General features: G+C 37.9%; 2 protein-coding genes across 3 annotated transcripts in view; one reads left to right on the top strand and one right to left on the bottom strand.

Annotated features, from left to right (window-relative positions):
• The window catches only part of rps17 (ribosomal protein S17), a 7,133-nt gene extending 1,024 nt beyond the window's left edge, over positions 1–6,109 (top strand). Inside the window, exons 2-5 of the mRNA XM_052151550.1 lie at positions 571–722; positions 3,095–3,200; positions 5,704–5,769; positions 5,953–6,109. Coding sequence (XP_052007510.1) covers positions 571–722; positions 3,095–3,200; positions 5,704–5,769; positions 5,953–6,030 — 402 coding nt within the window. The 3' untranslated portion in view covers positions 6,031–6,109. The remainder of the gene's footprint in view (positions 1–570; positions 723–3,094; positions 3,201–5,703; positions 5,770–5,952) is intronic.
• Positions 6,110–10,671: 4,562 nt separating this feature from the next.
• The window catches only part of LOC127659114 (neogenin-like), a 238,636-nt gene continuing 221,707 nt past the window's right edge, over positions 10,672–27,600 (bottom strand). Inside the window, exons 22-29 of one of the 2 annotated variants that reach the window (XM_052148772.1) lie at positions 27,201–27,263; positions 25,944–26,082; positions 25,585–25,820; positions 23,117–23,209; positions 22,336–22,488; positions 19,644–19,901; positions 15,387–15,511; positions 10,672–11,215 (exon numbers count right to left, since the gene is read on the bottom strand). In XM_052148772.1, the coding sequence (XP_052004732.1) occupies positions 11,132–11,215; positions 15,387–15,511; positions 19,644–19,901; positions 22,336–22,488; positions 23,117–23,209; positions 25,585–25,820; positions 25,944–26,082; positions 27,201–27,263 (1,151 nt within the window). In that variant the 3' untranslated portion in view covers positions 10,672–11,131. Of the gene's footprint in view, positions 11,216–15,374; positions 15,512–19,643; positions 19,902–22,335; positions 22,489–23,116; positions 23,210–25,584; positions 25,821–25,943; positions 26,083–27,200; positions 27,264–27,600 lie in introns of both variants that reach the window. The other variant, XM_052148781.1, reaches the window with a different exon arrangement.

The raw sequence follows: 27,600 nt of genomic DNA, 5'->3' as shown, positions 1-27,600 counted from the left end.
AATCTTTAGGGCTGTTTTGTCTCGTTAATGACGTCTAGTAGCATTTTCATGTCTAACGAAGGTGGATTTTCAATGTTTCAAATTTTATAATATACTATGTATCAAAAATGTAAATTTAATTTGAGGTCTTATTTTAGTTGAGATTCAGTTTTGTACAACCATGTTACATTTCTTTATTTCAGTTAATGAACATGTTTTCATTTTAAGTTTTCGATAGCAAAAATAAAATTTGCCTAGAAGTGATGGGGGTTTGATTCATTTCACTGACTCGCGTCTTTTGAATCAGTTCAGTCGCTATTCGTTCAGTCGCTATTTCTGCAGTTTACGGCAACAAATTGGCTCTTTTAATGTGTAACGAGTGAGTCATTGATTCATCTGATTCAAAATGATGGAATTAAACTAAAAAGATTTGTTAGAGGACGTTGATTCATTAACAAATTCTCTTCCAGTATTCCCTCATTGTCATTCCCACCACTCAAATCACTTTCATGCCTGAAGCGATATGTGTTTTGAACTTGCAAAAAGGTCCGTGTAACCCTAATTCATCCTAGTGTGCTACTGTCTTGACAGGGACGTGTGAGGACGAAGACAGTGAAGAAAGCTGCTCGGGTCATCATAGAGAAGTACTACACCCGTCTGGGCAATGACTTCCACATCAACAAGAGGGTGTGTGAGGAGATCGCCATCATCCCCAGCAAACCTCTGCGGAACAAGATAGCGGGGTGAGTAGTGAAGCTCTCCAGAGACGGGACGGTATGTGACCTGCTCCATCATTTTGTGTCACTTGGTTGCAGTAACACATTTTGAGTGTTTTGCACTAAATTAAAAAGGGAAGCATTTAAATGACATCAGCCAATATGTAAATAATAGAAATTTTATAATAAAAATAGAAATGATACCATTAGAAAGTTTAGACTTTCCTTTCTATAGTGCGTGAGACTCAAACAATGTGTTTTTGGGTCTAAATGACTCTGATGGAGCTGGTCACACATTTTTGAAGTATTTTGGACTGGGTTCTCGTGAATATGGAAATTCTAGAAATGTCAGAATGTCAATGTCTGGAAACGTCATGAAAGTTTCTATAGTTTTTTTTTGTTTTGTTTCTTTTCTACGATGCTTTATTTGTTAGATATTGCTTTTTGTTAGTGCTTATAAAGAATAAAACTTGCCTGTAATGGGGCTTTTCCACTGGACGGTACGACTCTGCTCACTTTTTGGGGGTTTTCCACTGTGGATAGTACCTGATACTTTTTTTTAGTACCACCTCAGTCGAGGTTCCAAGCGAGCCGAGCCGATACTAAATGTGACGTCAAAATCCTGCAGATCACTGATTGGTCAGAGAGAATAGTCACTATCAGCATCACTGGATTTGCGACACGGGACATCAACCCGCTAGTTTTAAAGTTGGCAAAATCGATAGCAGTATCATTTGTTCACGCGACTTTCGAATTGTAAAAAGAAATGGCAGTGCGCAAAACCATGCCCTGGTCAATAAATTTGGGACAGACGTTCCACTTGTTAGCGACGAACGAAATGAAAAAATCTTTCAGGAAGTGTCTCAGCTGTTGGCTGCACATGGCTACCACAGGATTTACCAACAGTGTAGGGAAATGTACAGAAAAAATAATAATAATAATTTAAAGTGACTGGAGAAGTGTTTTGACCAAATGGACGCTATCTAACCGGCGAGCAATGGGAGGGAGAGAGCCCTGGACTCAGAATTGTTGGAGTCCACGGTGGAGGATGGAACGTTTTGCTACGTTGTTTATTACTCTATACTCTGCTTGAAAGCTTCACTTTATTTAGTTGATCAGCTACTAGAAACATACACTTGTGTAAAATCACCATGCAACAACTGCCTTATGCAGCACAATGAGCTAGTAGCTAACAGCTAGCGGTCGTGTTATTGTTTTGGTCAGTTTGTGTCGCGTTTAAGATGATGTCACTGGAGTAGTGGCGGTGCAATTGACGAGTCGAGTCGAACTGCAGCGTGCAGTGGAAAAGTGCCATAAAACAGTCTGTCTGTCTGTCTGTTGAGGATTTCATTGGAGACATTTGTACACAAGTATTTTAATTGTTTAAAGGAGTATTCTGGGTTCAGTTCAAGTTGAGCTAAATCGACAGAATTTGTGGCCAAAAAAATTTGATTGCCACTAAAATTATTTTTGAATCATTTCTTAAAAAAAAATAAAGCATAAATCGAGGTTAGAATCGAGCACTTCAATGGACGTGAATGAGGCCAATATTTGGACTGTTTTAAGGCAGAAATGTGACTTTTAATTTGATAAAAACACATACATGAATTATTTTAAAACTCCTGTATTTGTTATTTAAATCATCATTTTTACGGCGTTTAAGGGTTTATGTTGTTGCATTGCCATGGCACTAACTTGTAGAATTGTCTATAACTTCACACAAAAAGGTTAGTATGCAATTTTATCACACTAAAATCATGTTAACGCACATTGTTTGTAACAGTGAGTATTTTTACATTTAAAAATGCCATTCACTTTCATTGAAAGTGCCTCATTGGAACCCAGATTTTTGCTTTAAGAAATGAAGTTGAAATATTTTTTTGTGGTAATCAATATTATGCCAGAAATGCTGTTGATTGAGTTTAACTTGTATTGAACCTGGAACACTCTCCTAAAATCTTTCTTATTCATTCATGGACGCTATACTGTAAAAAGGGGTCCTGACTCTCTGTAGTCTTTAAAAATCACAGGACACTTCTCGTAAAGAGTAGGGGTGTAACCCCAGTGTCCTGGCCAAGGTCCCCCCATTGGCCCTTCTCAACATGGCCTCCTAATAATCCCCATCCATTAATTGGCTCTATAACTCTCCACCAATAGCTAGTGTGTGGTGGGCGTTCTGGCGCACTATGGCTGCCATCACATCATCCAGGTGGATGCTGCACACTGGTGGTGGTTGAGGAGATTCCCCTATACTACGTAAAACGCTTTGAGTGCCTAGAAAAGCACTATATAAATGGAATTATTATAAGATTGGTACCTGACATACAAATGGAAATCTGCCTCCTTAATCGTTTTTGCTGTCTGTTTGCATTTGAAACATAATTTGTTTCTGTCTGCAGTTATGTGACTCATCTGATGAAGCGCATTCAGAGAGGTCCAGTCAGAGGCATCTCCATCAAACTACAAGAGGACGAGAGAGAGAGACGAGATAACTACGTCCCTGAGGTCAGTGAGAGTTCAAGACATTTAAAGAGCACTTATTATGTTAGCTGTTTGTGTATGTAAAAAAAGTCTGCACTGTGCGCAATAAATGTATTTAATGACTCCCAAAAGAAATTCCAGACGTACTTCCTGTACTAACCTACCTAATTTGGTAACAAAAAACCCGCCTCTGGTCTTCATTGGCTGCTCGCGAACAGCTTTGACCCGCCCTCAAACTCTACACCAAGTGATAGACCAATCACAACAGACTGGGATATCTGACCAATCAGTGCAGAGTAGTCTCTCTGAAAGGAGGAGTTTAGAATGAATCCTTTAGAACGGATCATTGAACGAGTCGTTTTTGACACAAGGTAAAGCTGCAATTGAAATTATGAACAAATTAAAGTGTTTTTTGACCTTTAAAACAAAATTAGGCACGTTAAACCATAATAGTTCCTCTTTAATATGAAGTCATCAGAAGGTCCACACAGAATCTATTACTATCGTTTAAATACATCCAATTCTACACATCGCCCACCTCCTATATTCTTTTATGTATTAATAAATCTTAAAGCAAGCATCACTTTTATTGTTGCTCACACTAAGGGGGTATTTACAGTTGGTCACTTCATGTGTTTTTACTGATCAGATTGCCATCCGATTGAATAAGCATATTCTACTTGCACTTGGCCACATCAATGTGTCTCAGTCAAACTTTAATTCCCACCCTATATGCAAAAAAAAAAGAAAAATTCACTTCTGTGATTATGCTGGGCAGAAAAAGATGTGATTTAGAAGTGACTTTGCCCTGCATGCGGGTATGTAAATGTGCGCACGCTGTGTATTTTTTCCCAGGGCTTGTCGTTTAGATGCGTCATGGGCGTTAGCCAATGACGATAAGCACAGCTATGTTTCCATCCAAGTTTCAAATGTAATATTTACCTAAAAAAACATAATATTGCAAATACAGTGTGTGAATTTCAAAACAACAAAATCGTCACTTTCAGGGAAATTGAAGCCACTGAGTCTTTTATTAATAAAATACTAGCGGTTTAGAAGCACGCAGTTCCTCATATCTTTGCCTTGTGGATCTATAAGATATTTTTCAGAAGTGTCCATAAACGTTCTCTGTGGCACAGTTCACATTTTTATTAGACCCATTTGCTCTGCAAGCTCTTTGGATTTTCAGGATGACCAGAGCAACATTTTGGATGCGATAGTTTGACATCTGGTTAGTCCTGTTATTTATTTATTTTTATATATACATGTATTTTTTTATAAATATGCATCTTGTATTCCTAATATATTCAATATATCCATCACAGTTTATGCACATTTCTTCTTATCGAATAAAACATTTATCCACCTCAAGCGAGTGCATATGTTTTTTTTTAATGCACATTTTGGAGATTTTATTCGCATCTTGGTGTTCCCATCCAGCAGTTTTTATGCAGTATCCCAGAATGCACATAAAAATAGGTGAAGGGAAACCTAGGGAAGGAGGGACCTGTTAGACTTGCCACGATATCATAATTTTCACACCGGTGCGTTGTTCACATTCAAACCGCTGGTTGGACGTGAAGTGGTGCTATAGGTACATTTCCGTTAAGCAATAGCCTACATAATAAAGCAAGGCAGCTTATTTTTTTTAAACTTTTAGTTTTTATTTTAACAAAAAAAATCACATGAAACTGAAAAAAATGAAGTGCAATTAAAATGTGGTGTTCAACATTTTGAAAGATGGCTTTTACAGTTTAACAGTTGTGAAGGGCAACATCTCTTTGGCAACAAACTACTTCATCCGTGCATTCTCTACTGGTCGGGTATTTCGTTATGTGGGAAAATACATCATGTGTGTGAAATAAATTGGTTTTGTTCCCTCCTTCACGATTGATATATATTTGTGTGTATATATTGCAATATACCATTACATCGGCAACACTCGGGCTGACGGATCAGTGAATATTCTTGCTTTAGTGATTTTGCATTGAAAATTTCAATTGTTTATTTATTAAATGAAAAACTTAAACCAAAGACATTTCTAAATTCAAATTGCACTAAAATGAAACCAAAAAGCAAAAGTGGTCCAAAAATGCACATTATATTCACTACCTTCAATTAAACGTCTTCTGTCAGTGCGAGTACTTTGCTGCCTGTGTAATTTGATAGCCAGATGTTCTTTACTAGCCTTTCAATGTGTTATTTAGGTTCATTTATCATGGGTCGCAAACTATTTAACACTATTCTATTTGTTCGGCAATTGTATTGATATTGGAAGCTCCATTCATAATGTTTCCCCCTTTTACCTGGTATAAAACTTCACACCGGTGTTGTCCCTTGTCCAGAGTAAAACATGAGATATTTCGGACCTGTTGCTCTGGCCCAGGCTGAAATGGAGTTTGACGCCCCTGAGCCAAGCTATTGTGGTCATGCCCATGCAGTCGTGATGCCACTCAACGCACACATGAACAGTACTGTGCTTGTCATTTATGCTCATGTACCTTTTGTATGCATTTTGTGATTTCAGGTTTCTGCTTTGGATCAGGAGATGATAGAAGTAGACCCAGACACAAAGGAGATGTTGAAGATACTCGTAAGTGGATTTGATCATAATTGGAGTTTAAATGTGGAGTTGTTTACTTGTTAAATTTATCAAAAATTGGTGCGCTCTGGCAAATAACCTGGAAACCAAATTTAGCAAACATGTTTATTAGATGTTAGTAAAATAGCACTTGTTTTGACGAGCATATGCTAACTTGTTTTTCTCTAATTGCAGGATTTTGCCAGCCTCTCCAACCTGCAGGTCACCCAGCCAAGTGTTGGAATGAACTTCAAAACGCCCCGAGGAGTCTAGATGTGTGTGTAATGTATCAAGAGATAATAAAGACTGCAAAAAAAACATCTTCGTGAAGTCATCTTTTCTGCAGTTTTGGTCTTCACCTTTCTCAAAAATAACCTTTCCATGCAAAGACAAAGTCTTTGATCGAACCTTTCATAGTTAAAGTGATCTTTTAATTGCATGTCAGCTAACCTTGTGCTCTGAACTCTACTATTACTGTAATTGGTCTAGAAACGCGTCATAAACTTCGAATCTAATTTAAAAATGCAAATTGCATGTTTCATTTGTCTAGTACAGCAAATATTAAAAGCTTTAGCAACTGTCCATTACATGCAAACCAGAGTTCCCATAGTCAAAGGAAACTTGGAAATTAAAAAGGCCTGAAAAAGTGAATTACAACCGAAATTATTTTAAGAGAAGTTTTTTTTTCTAGCTCTGCTCTAAATATTTCATCTGCTAGAATTGGCTCTTTATCCGTGCCAGTCTCTATAAACGTTTTAAAATTCATGATATAAAAGGTTGTAGGAATGTATTGTGACGGATGCCTGGAAAAATGGAAAAGCAATGTTAAAAAGAAGCATTTGCATGTCAAATAAGAGACAATGAAAACAATGTTTTAGAATATTTTTTAGAAAAAGCCACAGATTATCTATAGACAGCAAGGAAATCTTTGTACAGAAATAAGCAACAGAATTCTGTATATGCAACACAGTAAAACCTGCCGCTCAAATATCATTTCAGAGGCAAAAGAACGTAAGACCAGCTGCCTTTACTAAACTATTACACTACAATACACAAATAGAGCTTTATATTCAAAACAGGTTATGTAAAAATGTTTTTTTTTTTTTTTTTTTTTTATCTTGAAATTGTTGAAAAACTGCAATAAAGGTTTGACTGTCTACAATGTAACATGTTATCCCAAATAGGTAAAATTGTTTTTTTTTTTTTTAACTAAGCTTTTCAACGTGTTCCTTCAACGTGACCCAGAATGTCTTACAGTCAATGAAAATGTTTGAGACAATAGATTCATAAAAATGATGATTGCTGTTACATATTTTCTTTGGGTAAAAGGACAGCTCATAACCATATCCAGCGGGGTAGGAAAAGTTGGGTTTTACGCTTTTCACATTACAAATCTATACAAGTACTTCATATGAAACAAATAGATAAACTCAAAGATGAACACTGGGAGTCCTGTGTGTGTGTGTGTGAAGGATTTGCACTGATGCATGGTAAACAGAGGGTAAAATCTCAGTGAATGTTGTCATCCATTAATTCATATCAAAAGCTCCTTTAAATGAAAGTAAATGTAAAGCACTTTCATATGTACCAATTTTGTCATTTATTTATATAACCCAGTGTCAGAAATTGACCAGGGCTCAGGCCAAAATTGCCAGGTATATTATTATGGAAGTATATATGTCAAATATCTTTGAAATGACAAAAGCATAGAAACGCAGAATTGAGCTAATTAAGAAAATAACATGTTGCATTAACAGTGCATGCATTTTGGATTCAAATTCAATTTTAAGCTGTGAATATTTCAATAAAAATTTCCTCATTAAAAATGCACTTTCCAAAGTTCGCATCCCAAATATGGTTATATAACGTTATGCAAATTTGCCTCAGAAACTTCAATGGTTCAAATTTTGTTGGAAATTCAACCGTGTACATCCTGGCATTGCAGGAAAAGCAGTAGAGTGCCAATGCACAATCTCCACTTGCTGCTACTAGATTTCACCACTAGGTGGTGCAATCGGGTGTCGATGAAGACCAAGAGAAACAGGGAGAGGACAAGGACAATTGCCAATTTTGATAAATCAATTAAACAAATTTGACAAAGTCATTTGAAACAGTTTCTTCAGTTTGACACCACGTTACTATGTTTCATCTTCCGTTTTATCTGAGTGAGGCAGTTCAAACTCAAAGCCATTTGTTATATACATTTGGTCACCAGTGAATGCTTACCCTATCATTGCAGTCAACCCAGGAGGATATAAGGCTGCTTTTAAGATGATTAAAACAGGTACTTTTGAGTAACTAACCTCTTGTTTGGAAATATTGCTTTAATTAATTAAAGCAGAAACACTGAAGAAACAGTTTAAATTACTTTGTCAAGTAATAAAAACTGACTACCGTCCATTGACAACAATGCATTTGGAATTTCGATAACCCTTCTAATCGGAGCCAAATGTAATGACACAGATTGTTTTAAAGGTTTATTGGTTAACGTCCTCTCCCTGTTGCTCTTGATCTTAATTGACACCCGGTTGCACCTGTTGAAGTCTAATAGCAGCATTTACATTTACGCATTTGAGAGATGCTTTTACCCAAAGCGACTTACAGCCCTTATTACAGGGACAATCCCCCCAGAGCAACCTGGAGTTAAGTGCCTTGCTCAAGGACACAATGGTGGTGGCTGTGGGGATCGAACCAGCAACCTTCTGCTTACCAGTTATGTGCTTTAGCCCACTACACCACCACACTCTCAGCAGCAAGTGAAGACTGTGCATCGGCTTTTCCTGCAATACTCTTTGCATAAATTTTCCAACAAAATTTGACATACTGAAATATTAGAGGCAAAGTGAAATATAATGGACCCAATATTACCTGATCAACAATAAAGATGACATTTTAATGTAACTGAATATTTTTGTTTTGAACTTTGGGAAGTGACCATTTATTATTGAAGTTTTAATGATGAAATTTTGTGCGAAATTTTTCCTATTGAAATATTAACAGCTTAAATATACAGCGCCCCCAGAAAATGCAAGCACTTTTAATGCAACATGTTTGTATTTCAATTAGTGCAATTTCAGTGGACTTTTGTTTTTTTCAAAGACGTTTGTCAGTGATATAATTCCATATTATTTAAACTCCTTTTTTTTTTTTTTTAGCATTGTATATATTTAGTAATTTTCTACTTTAGGCTTGTCTATTTATGGATTAATATTAACATTTCAATTAAAGTATTTAACATGGACAACACATTTTGAGTTATATGTTTGAAAATATACGCCCTCATAAAAAATAAAAAGTTCCCGAAAATCTATTCCGGGGGCAAATATTGCCACTTAATAATAATAATAAAAATATAAAAAAAAAAAAAAAAAGGTCATTTCTGACACTGGTATAACCTATACCAAAGACTGACAGCATATGTGATCGAGGTCTATGTTATCGTACAGAGTGACATTTCAACATTACAGACTAAATATTAGTGTTATGTGATAAAGATTGATAAACATTTTGAATGAAAATGTAATTCCCTCTTTGAAAACAACAACAACAGCTACTGATTTGTCATCCTTGACAAATTTAGGCAAATTCCGAAGGGAACTCCCATTTTAAACAAAAAGCTTAAGAGACCGTTCACACCGAACTCGTTTTGCATCTGTCTGTGCCGTTTGTTTTTTTTACCATTTTTTGCAAAGTAAACATGCACTAGATGGACATCTTTGACCATTGCAATGCATCTCACTTTTATCAGTGTCTCACGCATATAAACACTGCCTTTGTTTAGACACTGTGTCATGTTAAAAACGTTTAAACAGTTTAATATCACATCTTGAGACACCTGCATTCGGTTCTATTTTTGCACTGTGCCCATTCTTTTAATTGTTCTTTAATTATTCATAGCGCTGCATCTACATTATATAATGCAGGAACGTGTTCAGTATGAACAGCCCCTGTTCGTACAAGGGGAAATCCGTGTTACAGAATGCAAAAAGAAAAAGCAGCATTTGGCTGAACGGAAACTGTCGTATGGTGGTCAATAGGGGTTAAAAACATGAGCCTGTTTTAAACATATATACAAAATGATAGGTGTATACTGTATGCATATAAAACAATACAAAGCATTTTAAAGAAAATAATAAGACATGGCACATTAAAAATGCTTAATACAAAATAACTTGCAGAAATAAAAATCTTAAAATTGTACCTCACTGGAACGGGGGGAGCGGGCAATATATACACCTTTCAGTCACAACATTAAAACCACCTGCCTAATATTGTGTAGGTCCCCTTGTGCCGCCAAAACGGCGCCAACTCGCACGTCAGAATAACATTCTGAGATGATATTCTGCTCACCACAATTGTACAGAGTGGTTATCTGAGTTACTGTAGACTTTGTCAGTTCAAACCAGTCTTGCCATTCTCTGTTGTCCTCTCTCATCAACAAGGCATTTCCATCCACAGAACTGCCACTCACTGGATGTTTTTTGTTTTTGGCACCATTCTGTGTAAACTCTAGAGACTGTTGTGTGTGAAAATCCCAGGAGATCAGCAGTTACAGAAATACTCAAACCAGCCCGTCTGGCACCAACAATCATGCCATGCGATTATCTAATCAGCCAATGGTGTGGCAGCAGTGCATAAAATCATGCAGATACGGGTCAGGAGCTTCAGACTATGTTCACATCAACCATCAGAATGGGGAAAAAAGTGATCTCAGTGATTTGGACCATGGCATGATTGCAGCCACACCATTGGCTGATTAGATAAATGGCATGGCATGATTGTTGGTGCCAGACGGGCTGGTTTGAGTATTTCTGTAACTGCTGATCTCCTGGGATTTTCACACACACAATGTTATTCTGAGATGCGGGTTAGTGCTGTTTTGGCATCATGAGGGGGACCTACACAATATTAGGCAGGTGGTTTTAATGTTGTGGCTGATTGGTGTATATAGATACAACAACAACAAAAAAAACATACAAAGACACAAATGAAACACTGTAAATTGTGCCTTATGAGCACCAAAACATACACCAGCATATTGTACTTCTCCTTTTTTTCCACAGAGTAATAAAATGAGTCTTTTGAAAACGGACTCCATTGAAACAAAAGGAAAAGTTTAAGGATGACCGAACTTTTCCGCTGAGGAGAAGAAAAAAAACGCAATCATTTGTTTGAAGGAACCGGCTGTCCTTTTCTCAGAATGTCCACTGTCCTCAAGATGGGTTAGTCCTTCCAGAGAGAAAAGTAGGCCAAAGGTCCATGTTTTTACACTCTCACTCTCTGTCTCTCTCCATTTAGTGAATGTTTGAGAACTCCTCTGTGTTGAACACCCCCCTGTGGCAGCTGAGGGCCAGTGTTAGTGTGAGGATTGTGCTCAGGCTGTCGTGATGGCGTTTAGGTCCTTCATTAAGCCCTCCAGATGGGCCATTTCCTCCGATAACTCATCCGTCTCGTAGTTCTGAGGGACAGGAAGAAGGTTACTGCGGGGTGGGGGAGAGGGGTGGGGTATGTTAGGGTGAGCTGGGGTTTGTGTTAAATGGGGGTTTAGGAGGGGAGGGTCAATGGTACTGCAAAAAGCAAAAAGCAAATGGGCAATCACACAGCACAGCCACAAGCATTGATCATTTGATAGAGGGGGTTTGTTAGTGAGGTGCATAATGCAGAACAAATGAGAAACATTCAGCATTTTCAAGAAATTAATTTCATACAATCACAAAATTATAATACATTTTAATTAGCGGGCAATAAAAACAGCCGTTAAAAAGGGAAAGCGGGTAAAGATTTGAGAGAGAAGAAAATAAGTTAACATTTTATTTTACATTTAAACTAACAATTGAAAAATTGTAATTAATTCAAGACATACTGGATAAAACAAAACAGGATCATTTCGAATTCTAAGTAACTAATAAGACACTCCTACTATACAGTAAAACGTTTTGTCCTCGTTAGATTTTTAAAGATGGAAATCATATTGCTTTTACAAATAGTTTTTTATTTATTTAAATTTTAAATAATGTTGCCATGGTGTTTATGGAGGGCCAAATCGTTATAATATAATAATTAAATAATTATTCAAATGTTCAAACAAGTACAAATTATACATGTAAACAAAACATGCAACAATATATAACCCCAATTCCAAAAAAGCGGGACAGTTTGAAAAATGCCAATAAAAACTAAAAAGGAGTGATTTGTAAATTATATTCATCCTTTGCTAAATTAAAAACACTACAACGAAACATTATCTGATGTTTTACCTTGTGAATTTCATTGTATTCTGAAAATGTTCAGTAATTTCAAATCAGATGATTTTCAACACGCTCCAAAAAAGTTGAGACAGGCAATTTAAGAATAACAATTTACATTTTACATTTACATTTATGCATTTGGCAGACGCTTTTATCCAAAGCGACTTACAGAGCCCTTATTACAGGGACAATCCCCCCGGAGCAACCTGGAGTTAAGTGTCTTGCTCAAGGACACAATGGTGGTGGCTGTGGGGCTCGAACCAACATCCTTCTGATTACCAGATTACCAGTTATGTGCTTAGACCACTACACCACCACCACTCCAGACAATTTTACGAGTTAAAATAACAAGGGGATGTTAAACAGGTGAGGCAATCGTGTCATAGCATATAAGTAGCTCCAAAAACAGCCTAGTCCTTCAAGAGCAAGGATCATTCGAGACTTGTCAATTTGCCAACAGATGCTTCAGCAAACAATCCAGCACTTTGAGAACAATGCTCCCTAAAGACAAATTGGAAGGATTTTGGGCATTTCACACTATCAAATCTCAGTGCGTAAAGGGCAAGATGAAAACTACTTCTGAATGCGCGTGATCTCTGATCCGCTGTCTTAAAAAACGTCATTCATCTGTAATGGATACATTGAACATGGGTTTGGGATTACTTTAGTAAACCTTTGTTAGTCAACATCATTCGCCACAGCATCCACAGATGCAAAGACTTTACTATGCAAAGCAGAAGCATACATCAACACTGTCCAGAAGCGCTTCCGAATTCTCTTAGATGGAAAGTAGAACAGTGGAAATGTGTTTTTTGGTCCGATGAGTCCACGTTTAAAAAAGTTTTTGAAAATCACAGCTGTCGTATTCTCCGAGCCTAAGCGGAAAAGGGCCATCCAAGCTGTTCAGCATCAGGTGCAAAAGCCAGTGTCTGTATGGGCCAGGGGTGTGTCAGTGCCCGTGGCATGGGTAACACATCTGTGAGGGCACCATTAATGCAGACAGATATGTACACATTCTGGAGCAGCATATCCTGCCACCCAGCACTATTGTCTTTTCCAGGGACGTCCCGGAATGTTCAGCAGGACAACTTCAAACCACATAATGGCCGAATAAGCAGAGAGTGCGGGTGCTAGATTGGCCTGCCTGCAGTCCTGACCATCTACATTTGAGAATGTGTGGTGCATTATGAAGCGCACAACACTGCAACGGAGACCCCGTACAATTGTTCAGCTGAAGACCGGCATGGGGGAAAATTCCACTTTTTAAACTTAAACTTGTGTCTTCAGTGCCCAAATGCTTATTAAGTGTTATTAGAAGAAATGGTGATGTTTCACAGAGGTAAACACTCGACTGTCCCTAATTTTTTGAAGCGTGTTGCAATCACCTGATTTGAAATTACTGTCCATTTAATTCACAAGGTAAAACATCAGATAATGTTTAGTTGTAGTGTTTTTAACTTAGCAAAAGGTGAATATAATTTACATATCACTCATTTTTCTTTTTATTAGCATTTTTCATACTATCCCAAATTTTTCGGAATAGGGGTTGTATCTGTGTGTATTTATACATATATACATACATATATACATATACATATATATACATATATATATATATATATATATATATATATATATATATATATATATATGTGTGTAAATATGAAAAGAAGTCTGCATTGTTTATCCTTTTGAACTTTTATTCAAAGAAATCACAAAAATCAAACATTTAATTGAAGTAAAACAACTGAAACAGGGAAAATATCTAGTTATTAAATAAATATATTTCTCCAAAACGCATTGGCCATAATTATTGGCACCCTTTTATTCAATACTTTTTGCATCCTCCCTTTGCCAAGATTTCAGCTCGTGAGTCTTCTCTTATAATGCCTAATGAGGTTGGAGAACACCTGGCAAGGGATCTGAGACATTCCTCCATACAGAATCTCTCCAGATCCTTCAAATTCAGAGGACCATGCTGTTGGACTTCAGCTCACCCCACAGGTTTTCTATGGGGTTCAGGTCAGGGGACTGGGATGGCCATGGCAGAACCTTGATTTTGTGGTCAGTGAACTATTTTTATGTTGATTTTGATGTTTGTTTTGGATCATTGTCCTGCTGGAAGATCCAACCAGGGGCCATTGTAAGCGTTCTGGCAGAGGCAGTCAGGTTTAGATTTTTTATCTGTTGGTATACGATAGAGTCCATGATGTCATATATCCAAACAAGATAGCAGAAAAACAGCCCCACAACATTAAAGATCCAGCACCACATTTAGGTACTTCATCTCTGTGTGTGCCAAACCCATCTCTGGTGTTTGCTGCCAAAAAGCTCTTTTTTGTTCCAACAGACCATAGAACCCGGTCCCATTTGAAGTTCCAGTAGTGTCTGGCAAACTGAAGATTCTTGAGTTTGTTGTTGAATGGGAGCAGAGGCTTTTTTTCTTGAAACCCTCCAAAACAACTTGTGGTGATGTAGGTGATGTCTGATATATTTTTACGAGACTTTCTAACCCCAAGACCCAACTCATTTCTGCAATTCTCCAGCTGTGATCCTTGGAGATTCTTTGGCCACTAGAACCATCCTCCTCACTGTGCATGGAGACAATATAGACACATGTCCTTTTCCAGGCCGAATCTTAAGATGTCCAGCTGATTGAAACTTGTTAATTATTGCCCTGATGGTGGAAATGGGCATTTTCAATGCTTTGGCTATTTTCTTTTAGCCACTTCCCATTTTGTGATGCTCAACAACCTTTTGCCGCACATCAGAACTTTATTCTTTAGTCTAACCCACTGTGATGGATGATTAAGGGAATTTGGAAGGGTTTGTTACCTCATATTTTTACTCCTGGGAAACTGGAAGTCATGGATGAACAATATCAAGTTCCTAGTCACCCAGGTGCACTAAAATGTTTTTATATATGAATGGAAATATAAAACATATATTTTACTCATACGAATTTCTAGGGGTGCCAATAATTGTGGCCAACGTGCTTTGGAGAAAAATATTTATTTAGTAATGAGATATTTCCCCTCTTTCAATTGTTTTACTTCAATTAAAGGTTTGATTTTTGTGAATTGTTTTCAATGAAAGATCAAAAGGATACACAATGCAGCCTTCTTTGCTCATATTTACCAAGGTTACCACTGTATATAAATAAAATGTATATATGTAATGGCTAACTCTAGATCTTTATTTCCAACATTTTAGATTACATCCTTTTAATTTACTTGCAACTGTGTAAACAGCTGTATTCATTTTTAAAAGTTTTTCAAATGGTACTGCATAACAGGAATGACCTACATGTGGCACTCAGCGATACTCATGATGAACTCTATTGGCTTATAAAAGTATAAAGATACTAACAGAAGTACTCACGCTCCCGGCATCTTCATGCAGTCTGCTGCTGTCCAACATGTCCGGTGCATTTGGTACTATGACGGGCATGGGATTTCGCGTCCTTCCTAGTGTACCGATAGAAGCTGTCTTAACCGAGTGCGGCCCTATGACAGTAGCACATGTCAGTTCCAGTTTTTTCCTTTTGAAATTTAGTATTATTGCATTCTATTTCCCAACAAGTCTTTGTAAAGATGTCCAATCCATCAAATTATTTTAATTTGTTTGTAGAGAGAGGACAGACATTCGAGGTATTGCCCTATATTTGTCCCTAAACCACAGAAACTCATCCAGCAGTTTTTGGAATTTGTCTTCCTCTGCATCTCTTCTAAATTGTGGTGTCCCGCAAGGCTCCGTTCTAGGTCCTAGTTATTGTCACTGTATATGTGTCCTTTGGGCACAATTTCCAAAAACATAAACATTTTTATCATCTCTATGCTGATGACATTGTTTCACTTAAACCAGGAGACATTCATTAATTGAATCCCTTATATGCTGCTTGGAAGAGGGTAAATATTGGTTAGCAAGAAAACTTTTTACAGCTCAATGCTGATAAGACGGATGGTACTATATTTGATGTAAATCCAGCAATGGCATTGCTACCTGATCATTTCGATAAATGTACACCAACCGTCAAAAGTTCAGACAAGTTTACTATCTTCTTAATTTTAGAATATTAGTTAAGTCATCAAAACTATAAAATAACACATATGGAAGTATGGGAATTATGTAGCGCACGTGATGATCGTAAAGAGGTGTTTTCAGTGTATGAGCAGCTGGCTTAACACATTAATTGTGAAGCGTGCATCACTTTTAATTTTGCAGTTTAATTATCACACTTGGATATATCGCAATTTGAATATCATTAATTGTGCATTTTTGTCCAAATATGTCATTTTCCATAACATCCTGCATTTTACAGCTAATGTCATTTTATGACTAGATTATGTCCTTGTTTTCAACATACTATGTGGTAACCACAGTATAAGTAAACTCTGCTCATTGAACTCACATCCCGAGATGTGACAGCTGAATCACCACGATACCAATTTAAGGTTTGAATTAGTCAAAATTATAATCAGTGGTCCGACCATCATCATTTCTAACGTTTATAACTCAAATGTTTTTTGTGGTTAACACAACAGCAATGTTGGAACGGAAAAAATCGGAGCAAAGCAGAGGTCATCTCAGCAGATGAGCAGCAAATGTATGTGACAGGGATTCGCTCATGACAGTTGTTTCACAATGCAGTCGCAAGCAGAGACAAAACGATACAAATGTGTGTATTTGACTCCTATTCAGGGTCCTGATCATTACCATGTTTTACATGTGTACATGTGACAAAAGCCTTGTTAGCAAAATAATCAAACAGTTCTATTATATTAAAATATTTTCTAGGACAAATACTTTTTCCAGGACATGTAGGAATTTTTCTAATTTTCCATGACAAACATTTTCAGTGCTGAAAACGGCACTACAAAATTCCAGGTTTTCCAGGAATGCATGGGAACCCTGTCATGGTTTTCTGGTCTCTGGTCTACTTGTTTAAATAATGTTTTGTCTAACCACATTACAGTTATAATTATATAAAACAAATGTTTACAGCAGTGGATTTCCATAAAAAATAAAAGGTAGATTTTTCACTGTTTAACATTTGCTCGAGGTCACAGCTGATTGGTCTGTGATTTCATCATGTAATTTATTATGTTAATTTTGATGCGTCCAGTGTAGACAGCCTCAAGCCGTAGCAGCACATCACATCACAGATGCGGCTGCTGTAGACAGGATGTTAGTCTTTGGTCACGCTTCCAACTTAAGTGTTAAATATCTTTTGGTAACACTTTCTATATGCTTCGGATCAGTTTTATAAACCCTGCTAAAGGACAAATAATTTCATATATATTTTTTAGGGCTGACAAATGATTATAATTTGTAATCTAAATAATTACATGATATGCAGATTAATTAATCGCATATATAAATATTTGCAGAGAAAGGCCCTCAAATAACAATAATTCACTATATAATGATTATATAATTATGGTTATATTTAACCACTATCCCACAAAAGCTAACCATCATCAATATTTTTCCTTTTCAAGAACTTGTCCATGTTTTCTGTCCGTCTTAGTAGCGTGTTTACTTGTAATGCAAAAAAGTCACATAGGTAGGCTACGCTGTGTGAGGTCACAGGTGGCAAGAGCGCTAAATAGGTGATTGAAAAAACAACAAATGTGCTTCTTTTCTAATTTGTAGATTTGTTCGTGCAATGCCACAACAAATTACAGGGATGCAAACTCATGAGGGCCGAAAAAGGTAAGACAACCACTGGTCAACCAACACTTTTTCTGGAGATATTTTTTTTAAAGAATAAGCTAAAAGCACCAATTCCAGCTATTTTAGTGATTCAAGTTTATTCAAGTTCACAAATGTGCAGAATTAGCTGCAAAAATAAAGCGTATTCTGGTGAGGCTTGCTTCTGTTTCACAAATGTGTTAAATTTTATTAACTGATTAGTTCAGAGACCCCTTCTGCAAATGTCACTAGGTGGCGACAAATGAGCGTCTTATGTGCTACGAGTGAGTCAGTGAATCATTTTGAGTCGTTCATGACTGAAATCTACCAAGAGACTTTATAGTGTTTAAGCATTAAAAGAACAAAGCAGATCTATAGTCATCCTTCAGTCTGAGCATTATTCGTCATCCAAAAAGACAACAATAATAGTCTAATAATAGTGAGTTTCAGTAACGTCCTTCTCCTTTATTAAAACTTGCGTGGCTAAAAATCTACTGACTTTAGTATAAGAATAATAATCACAAAGCAGATCTATGGTCTCATTTTCCTACAGTAGCCTTTTAAACTGCTGAGCATGGCTTTTATCAGAAAAGACCTCAATAGTAGACAAATAATAATAATTTTGAGTTTCAAAAAAGACCCTTCGTCATTGCAAAGCGCATTTCACATGAGTTGAGTCGAGCGCCACATTGAGTTGCAGAAAGCGTCACAGAGGGGCCATTTTACGAGTTTGCAACGTAAAAATGTGGGAGATGTGCACAATAAACATTGAAAACGTGAATTTGGAAGAGAGAAAAAAGTTTGCAGTTGCTTTGATAGCAGAAAGTCATAAAACGACTTATGTTTAGAAGCATTTTCTTGGTGAATTTAAATTCAATAACTGGGGTCTCTGATATTCGTAAACAATAAAGTAATATTTAATTAAAAGAAATGATGAGACATTCAATGTCTCTCACAAATTTGGACAGTTTTTAAATATATCTAGTTGCTTAGTACTCTCAAAGACATTATTGGTGAAGCAAAAACGTATGTGAAAAACACTTTGGTGTAAAGTCACTTCATAGACTTCAATGTGTTCTGCAGTGCTGACGCGAGTCATGTAAAAGACCCTTAACACGTATAAATATCAGTCACTTTTGCACATTAATCATTGCTCTTCACAATCACAAAAGTGACCGATTATGGTTTCAAAATGGTAAATTTCTCCGAAAGGTGAGGAGTTTGTATTCCTGAAATGACTTATGATTTATGTTCATGCATTTATTTATTTTATGGAATTTGATCATTTTCCACGGCACACCTGAAAATCTTTCAAGGCACACTGGTGGTTGGGAAACATTGATCTACAGCAATCCATTTTGCAACTGAATTCATCAATATGTCCGAGATAGATTCATTATAAGGGCTTTTCTAAAAACGCGTCTATATACACATGTCAGAAGTGTGCTTTTGGAGTGTCTCACTTTGGTTGCTTCACGTCATAAAAACTGCCCTCTACCCAACTGAACGAAGAATGCGGTGTCAAGCATGTGTGTGTGTGTGTGGTTTGTTCTCTCTACAGCTGAGCATTGCCTATACAGCTGGAATTTCACTTTAGTGCCCTCTGTTGAAAACAGGCGATACTTCAAGCTTGAATTGCGCCGATGGTAGGAATATTTCTTATTACAGTCCAAGGATATGATTAGATATGTTAATATTTTAAACATGCTATTTTAAAAATTTATCGTAGTGAATTAGATGTTAAATTGACAGCCCTAATATGTGTATAAATATATCAAATGATGCACATTTTCACAAGAAAACAATTAGAGCGTGCATGAGAGGCTCACTTGTATCAACCTAATTTGGAAGTCTGCAAGTCTTAATTTTTTTCAAACTTAGGTGCAATAAACACGATTCTGAGTCACAGGCTCAAGTTTCCATCTCTGGTAAATGTGGTTTTACCTGTCTGAGTGAGCAGTGGAGGGCTGGGCAGTGCTGCTGAATCATAGTGCGGGTGAATCATAGTGCATGGGATGGCAGGCACTGCGAAGCTCTTGAGGGCGTGTGTGGGCCGCACGTGTGCGGTGGGTGCAGTGAACATGGGCTCATCCTCAGTGACTGAGCTGTTGTAACTGATGTCGGTCTCTGAGGGTTCAGTGGCACAGGAGGGCTGGCCGGAGGGGGGGTGCAAGTCTGCACTAGGTGTGTTCCTCACTGACTCTGTAAACACAACAGCATATGGTTCAGAACATACTCCACTCACCAAACACATTCTGCAAGCGAGACCTTAATGATTGAAAGTATGAAAATCCTGCTGGAAAAACAAGGTCAAACAAGTATAGTCAACATGAAATGACATTTGCAACCAATTTTACTTTATGTGACATATTTCCCAGTTATACAGTATGCTCAATGATATAGTGTGGATTTCTTCAAGCAGAAATGGATGGGATTGTGAAAAGTGGGTGTTCTAGACCAGAATGGAGTCAGACATGAATGTGATGGATTGTGGAGGACAACTCTTCTCCTGAAACACCACCAACCCCCACATTTGAGGAGACTTTTTGATCAGGATGTGGAGGCTGAAGGTTATATTCACCCTCAAGATCATCTCAATACATAAGCCAATTGTAACATTCTCAAATCTGTGGTATTTGCTCTAGACCTTATTTAGAGAATCGCCATATTTAATTTTGGATGGTAATGAAAATGAGGCTGTGAGGGAAAGACAAACTATTTTTTACGCATTTAAAAAAACTATAAATTTTACAGACCCAACTACATTTACACAGTCATTAGCTTGCGTGGTAGCTCAACTGATAGAGTGTTGAACTTTGGGCTTGGAGACCGAACCTCGGGCCCAGCCAAGGACACTCAAAACTACATTTAAATTGATGCAAAACTGCCATAGAAGCGACACAATATAATGATGTTGCTTCAGTAAATATGCTTTTTATGTCGAATTTAAACACTATTGGTTAGGTTTAGGTGCTGGTTTCAGGTAAGGATGTCAGTTTTGTTCCCTTCTATCGTTCTGAACAATGCTGGTAAGGTTTAGGTTAGGGAGGTACATTTTAAACATTAAAACATCCATCTATTATTCAATTAAAATCTTGTCTGATTACGACGCCACTTCATTCGCTTTTGGCAACCCCCCACTGGACATTTCACTGGTAAACTGCAGCAAAACATGTAAGGAAGCACGACTTTTTGGTTTGCAAAAATATTGCTGGGCTGGAAGAGGCTGTTACTCACAGCCTAATTTTTATTCCAGTCAAAAATTAAATATGGCACTACTGAATAAGGTCCATTATTGCTGTAATATATATATATATAACTTTAACCAGCATTAAAATACTGAGTTAAATATTGGCAAGATTTTAGGAAGGCTGCATTACCTACAACAGTAGCCCAGTACAATGTCTAAATAACTATTTGGCTAATGGCTCACATGACATCAGCCAAAAGTGAGCCATTTCAGAGGCAGACCAAGGTACTACATTTTGATGAAAGATTACATATACAAACATTCTTCGGAATCACATGCATTGATGAATCGCACACAATTAAAACAATATTCCATGTTCAATATAAGTTCAATCGACAGTATTTGTGGCATAATTTTGATAACCACAAAACATTATTTTGACTCGTCCCACCTTCTCTTTAAAAAACTCTAGGTTACAGTGAAGCACTTACAATGGAAGCGAATGGAGATATCAAAGGCAGAAATGCTAAGTTATCATTTTATAAAGGCACTTACATTAAATCTTCTGTTAAAACTTGTGTTATATTTGAGCTGTAAAGTTGTTTAAAATCACCATTTTTACGGTTGTTTTAGGATTTATGTTGTTGGGTTGTCATGGCAACAAAGTTGTAAAATGGTTAGTAAGCAATTTTATAATAAAATAATGTTAGCATGCATGCATATTGTTTACGTCTTGTGGCAGCACTTCTAAAACAGTGAGTATTTTAACGTTTATAGATTGGCTCCATTCACTTCCAATGTAAGTGCCTCACCGTCACCTAATTTTTTTATTTTTTTTAAAGAAAAGGAGAAACAGGTTCATATTATTATTATTTTTGGGGGATAATTAAGAATATGCCACAAATTATGCCAACTGAGTTTGACTTGTATATTCCTTTAAGGCCAGGAAAATGTATTAAAGAAGTTAATAATGTAAATTATGACCACCATGTTTACGTTAAGGTATATCCCAGCTCTAACCAGCTTGACCAAGATGGTCTACCAGGTTGAAAACTGGCCCACCAGCCAGTAATCCAGCTAATCAACCATCTAGACCAGGTAGAAACCATGTAAAACCACCTACCATAAAAAGGCTTTAGTTGGCCTTTCAAGCATGGAATATTAGAAGTGAATGCATTCAAGCTTTCAGTTGTCTAAAGCAAGAACTGGAGATCAGACAGCGGGCAGATGTAACTATATGCTCACAGAGAGGTAAAAGAGTAATTAAGAGATTTAGGAAGTTTCTTTGCAGTTCCCAATGGTCACTAACCAATTGTAGCTCCATCTTGGACAAAAATGAGCATCTCTCAGTATTCTCTGAGCTCCACAAGGAGCACAAGCCTCAATGCAGGCAATTAATACGTTTTTCTCCAGGCGTGATGAGGGTCTTCACAAATGCGCTCTCACCTGTGGACTCAGCTCTGTCTAGATGAGAGATGGGAGAGGGCCAGGAGCTGGTCTGGTGATGGAGATAGCTGCGTGTCGGCGAGGCCAGGCTGCCCAAGTGATAATGATGGTGATGGTTATCGATGGAATGGATGGGGTGGGCACTAATCACTGCTGTGAATGGACACAAATATAAGAGGGCCGTGTTTTACACCGCAAGGACACAAAGCCATGAGAATATGAGAGCATGGTGCATCTATAACATCTGTTCATGCAGACATTGAACAACACAGACTGAAAGACAAAACAATATGTAGCTATGCTAAAGAATTAGTCAAAGGCCAGAAACACAATCTAAGCAAGTACACAACTGCTAATGCAAATGTTTGGTAATCCCATTGTAAATGTTCTGGGTTCAATACAAAATGCGCTCAATCGTGAGTTGCACGTTGATTACCACAAAAAAAAAATTAAGAAAAAAATACATAAAAATCAGGGTTAGAGTAAGGCGATGGAAATAAATGATGCCAGTGTCCAGAGGGGTTTAAAGTCCAAAATATTTGTATTCATATAAAGTGGTCCAAATTGTCATTTTGGAATGTGTCATGGAAAAATGCATGAAATTGAGTAGCTGGACGTGTACTTGCATAGTATATGTTTCAGGCATTATATTATAATGGCCTCATGGAACCTTTATTGGTTGTTAATGTTTCTTATCTATATAGTATCCAAAACAGCATGAGTATTATAAAAGGGGCTAAATCAGGGGTTTCCAGTCTCTGGATCAGGCTCAAAAACTTACGCTGAGGGGGCTGTGCATCAAACGGCATCATCATTTTAGGCCTCATTCCCCGACGGCCTGCCAGTGTAGACATGCTGTCCTCTGATTCATGGCCTGCAAATCAGACAGCGGGCAGCCAATCAGTGTGAGACTGAGGCTAACATGCCCGACAGACTCCAAGAACAAGAGCCTGTGCATACTACCAGCTGACTTCTCAACAGCCAAGGTTATGTGATGTTATACTCTAGCATAGAGATGTTATTGTTTGTCCATTAGAGGGCACTGTAAATGTACATATGGGAAGAGCTGTAGGAGTAGGCTGAAACAAATGGCCATTATCATCCAATCCATTACAACCCCAATTAACAAAAAGTTGGGACAGTATGAAAAATGCTAATAAAAACAAAAAGGAGTGATTTGTAAATTATATTCACCCTTTGCTAAATTAAAAACACTACAATTAAACATTATCTGATGTTTTACCTTGTGAATTTCATTGTATTCTGAAAATGTTCAATAATTTCAAATCAGATGATTTGCAACAAAAATGAAATTCCCAAGGTAAAACATCATATAAATGTTTAGTTGTAGTGCTTTTAATTTAGCAAAGGGTGAATATAATTTACAAATCACTCAATTTTGTTTTTATAAGCATTTTTCATACTATCCCAAATTTTTCGGAATTGGGGTTGTAAAACAAAAGGTTGCAAGATTTTCTCATTGTATGCAAAGCAACATGCCAATCACAAGCAATAACAACAAAAAGCAGGCATGAGTTTTAAGCATCCTGTGCAGTGGCTGGTATGATGTTATGGATAATGCAGCAGGTGAAACCTGTTTAAAAACCTATGAAAAGTTTTGACGAACAATTTATCTTGACATACCATATTCCTTTTGAAACATTGAAAGTATTGTCCATTTCATAATAGGCAATATCCTTTAATTTGTATCACAGCCTGGCAAAACAGTGTGGATACTACCATACTAGTCTAGCTATTTCTGCAGTATTTACACTGTATTTAGTATGTACACTCACCTTAAGGATTATTAGGAACACCTGTTCAATTTCTCATTAATGCAATTATCTAATCAACCAATCACATGGCAGTTGCTTCAATGCATTTAGGGGTGTGGTCCTGGTCAAGACAATCTCCTGAACTCCAAACTGAATGTCAGAATGGGAAAGAAAGGTGATTTAAGCCATTTTGAGTGTGGCATGGTTGTTGGTGCCAGACGGGCCGGTCTGAGTATTTCACAATCTGCTCAGTTACTGGGATTTTCACGCACAACCATTTCTAGGGTTTACAAAGAATGGTGTGAAAAGGAAAAACATCCAGTATGCGGCAGTCCTGTGGGCTGAAAATGCCTTGTTGATGCTAGTGGTCAGAGGAGAATGGGCCGACTGATTCAAGCTGATAGAAGAGCAACTTTGCCTGAAATAACCACTCGTTACAACCGAGGTATGCAGCAAAGCATTTGTGAAGCCACAACACGCACAACCTTGAGGCGGATGGGCTACAACAGCAGAAGACCCCACCGGTACCACTCATCTCCACTACAAATAGGAAAAAGAGGCTACAATTTGCAAGAGCTCACCAAAATTGGACAGTTGAAGACTGGAAAAATGTTGCCTGGTCTGATGAGTCTCGATTTCTGTTGAGACATTCAGATGGTAGAGTCAGAATTTGGCGTAAACAGAATGAGAACATGGATCCATCATGCCTTGTTACCACTGTGCAGGCTGGTGGTGGTGGTGGTGTAATGGTGTGGGGGATGTTTTCTTGGCACACTTTAGGCCCCTTAGTGCCAATTGGGCATCGTTTAAATGCCACGGCCTACCTGAGCATTGTTTCTGACCATGTCCATCCCTTTATGGCCACCATGTACCCATCCTCTGATGGCTACTTCCAGCAGGATAATGCACCATGTCACAAAGCTTGAATCATTTCAAATTGGTTTCTTGAACATGACAATGAGTTCACTGTACTAAAATGGCCCCCACAGTCACCAGATCTCAACCCAATAGAGCATCTTTGGGATGTGGTGGAACGGGAGCTTCGTGCCCTGGATGTGCATCCCACAAATCTCCATCAACTGCAAGATGCTATCCTATCAATATGGGCCAATATTTCTAAAGAATGCTTCCAGCACCTTGTTGAATCAATGCCACGTAGAATTAAGGCAGTTCTGAAGGCGAAAGGGGGTCAAACACAGTATTAGTATGGTGTTCCTAATAATCCTTTAGGTGAGTGTATACTGTGCACAGAATGCACATTTTCTGTGTGCATAGAATACCTGTATAACTGCATAAAACACTGTATGAAATAACAACAATGCAATGTACTTTAGTCATTTTTTTATTTTTTATTTCTAAGATAATAACTGGACACTATATAAACAGTAGGCAGTATATTCTGTGCAGTATTCACTAAGTAATAAGGTTAGATTTCCATTTCGATTTCTTAGGATCTTTAAATCTAAGTTTTTACCGCGGTACGAGTTGCGTCTCTGCAGCATAGGGTCCATGGAGCTGTCCGCTGGGGTGATGTCCTGGGAGGTTCGAGGGATTGGTGTGTCGGTCATGACTGGGTTGGATTCAGGTGATTTTTCGATCGGTTTAAGCTCCAAGCGCTCATGGTGGATCCAGAGATCTGGTGGCTTCAGGTCTTTAGAGTTGCCCTTGTACTTGTGGGATCCGTTGGCAGACTTGCAGGCTGCACGTTTTCTGGTGGCAAAATCAAACAATTAGAGAGACGATTGGGACAAAAATGCTTACCCTCAAACCAGGGCTTAAGATTAGGACTCTTCCTTAGCAGGAGATCTGAGCTTGACCTCATGAGGAACGTACTTTTTCTGCTGTGTGGTGGTACGGCGTGTACACAGGCAAGCTCCAACCACCACCGCAATGATGGTGAAGGCTCCCACAGACACAATGATGATGATAACCAGGATGTGGTTATCACCAGTGCCAGGCATATCTGATTTCCCTGAAACATGCAAAATCTAAATGTTAAAAGTTTATTACTTGAAAAGGAATGTTTGTCAAGACAAAATTTGAATGTTGGCGACAGACAGACAGACAGACAGACAGACAAACAGACAGACAGATAGACAGATAGGGGTGTTCATGGGTAGTTGCTAGGGCATTGTTTGGGAGTCCTGGGTGATTGTTAGGATGTTGCTAAGAGGTTGTTAGGTTGTTTCAAAAGTGTTTGCTAAGTTGTTATGGATGGTTGACAGGCTGGTCGTGAGTTTTGCTCAGTGTTTACTAGGGCATTGCTAGTCAGTTCTGTATGGTTGCTAATGTATTGCTAGGTTGTTGCTAAGGTGTTGCTAGGGCATCAGTAAGATTTTGCTAGGTTGTTGCAAAGTTTTTGCTAGGGATTTTACAAGGTATTGTTAGATTGTTGCTAAGGTGTTACTAGGGTGTTGGTTAACATTTCTAGGTGGTTGCTAGGGAATTGCTTGTGAGTTCTGTGTGGTTGCTTGGATATTTTTTTGGTTGTTGTTAAGGTATTGGTAAGATATTGCTAGGTGGTTGCTAGCATATAGCAAGGTTGTTGACAAGTTTTTGCTAGGTTGTTGCTAGGACATTGGTCAACATTTCTAAACAGTTGCTCAGGCATTGCTAGCGAGTTCTGCATGGTTGTTAGGGTATTGTTAAGATGTTGTTAAGGAGTTGCTAGGTGGTTACTAGGGCATTGTTAGGGTCTTTACATTTACATTTACATTTATGCATTTGGCAGACGCTTTTATCCAAAGCGACTTACAGTGCACGTATTATTGGGACAATCCACCCAGAGCAACCTGGAGTTAAGTGCCTTGCTCAAGGGCACAATGGTGGTGGCTGTGGGGATCGAACCAGCGATCTTCTGATTACCAATTTACCAGTTATGTGGTTTAGACCACTACACCACCCCACGCCACTCCTGTGGCGTGGGGTGGTGTCTTTTAGGTCTTTTAGGTGATTGCTATGGCATTGATAGGGTGTTCCTGTGTAATTGCTAGGGCGTTGTTTGGGAGTTCTGGGTGATTGCAAGGGTGTATTGGGTGGTTGCTAACATTAATAGAGTGTATTTTTGGAAACACTTTAAAAAACAATTACCGACTGATCCAAAGCCTTGGTCTGTTGCAGGAACTCTTCCTGATTTCACCGATATGCCAGGAGCTACAAGAGACCAGTGAAATAGCATTGACAGGTGAGAACATTGAAACTAGAGTTCACATAAAACTCAATCCATCAGTTACATTTACGCATTTGGCAGACGCTTTTATTCAAAACGACTTACAGAGCACTTAGTACAGGGACAATCCCCCCCCCCGGAGCAACCTGGAGTTAAGTGCCTTGCTCAAGGACACAATGGTGGTGACTGTGAAGATCGAACCAGTGACCTTCTGATCAACAGTTATGTGCTTTAGCCCACTACACCATCACCACTCCATTAAAACCAAATGCAGTTTACATAGATAAACCATGCACTTGACATCAGATGAGAGGATGATAC

This window comes from Xyrauchen texanus, chromosome 2 (genome assembly GCF_025860055.1).
Source record: "Xyrauchen texanus isolate HMW12.3.18 chromosome 2, RBS_HiC_50CHRs, whole genome shotgun sequence".
Classification (NCBI taxonomy): Eukaryota; Metazoa; Chordata; class Actinopteri; order Cypriniformes; family Catostomidae; genus Xyrauchen; species Xyrauchen texanus.
Note: the sequence above shows the minus strand (reverse complement) of the source record. Positions and strands in the feature narration are given on the sequence as shown.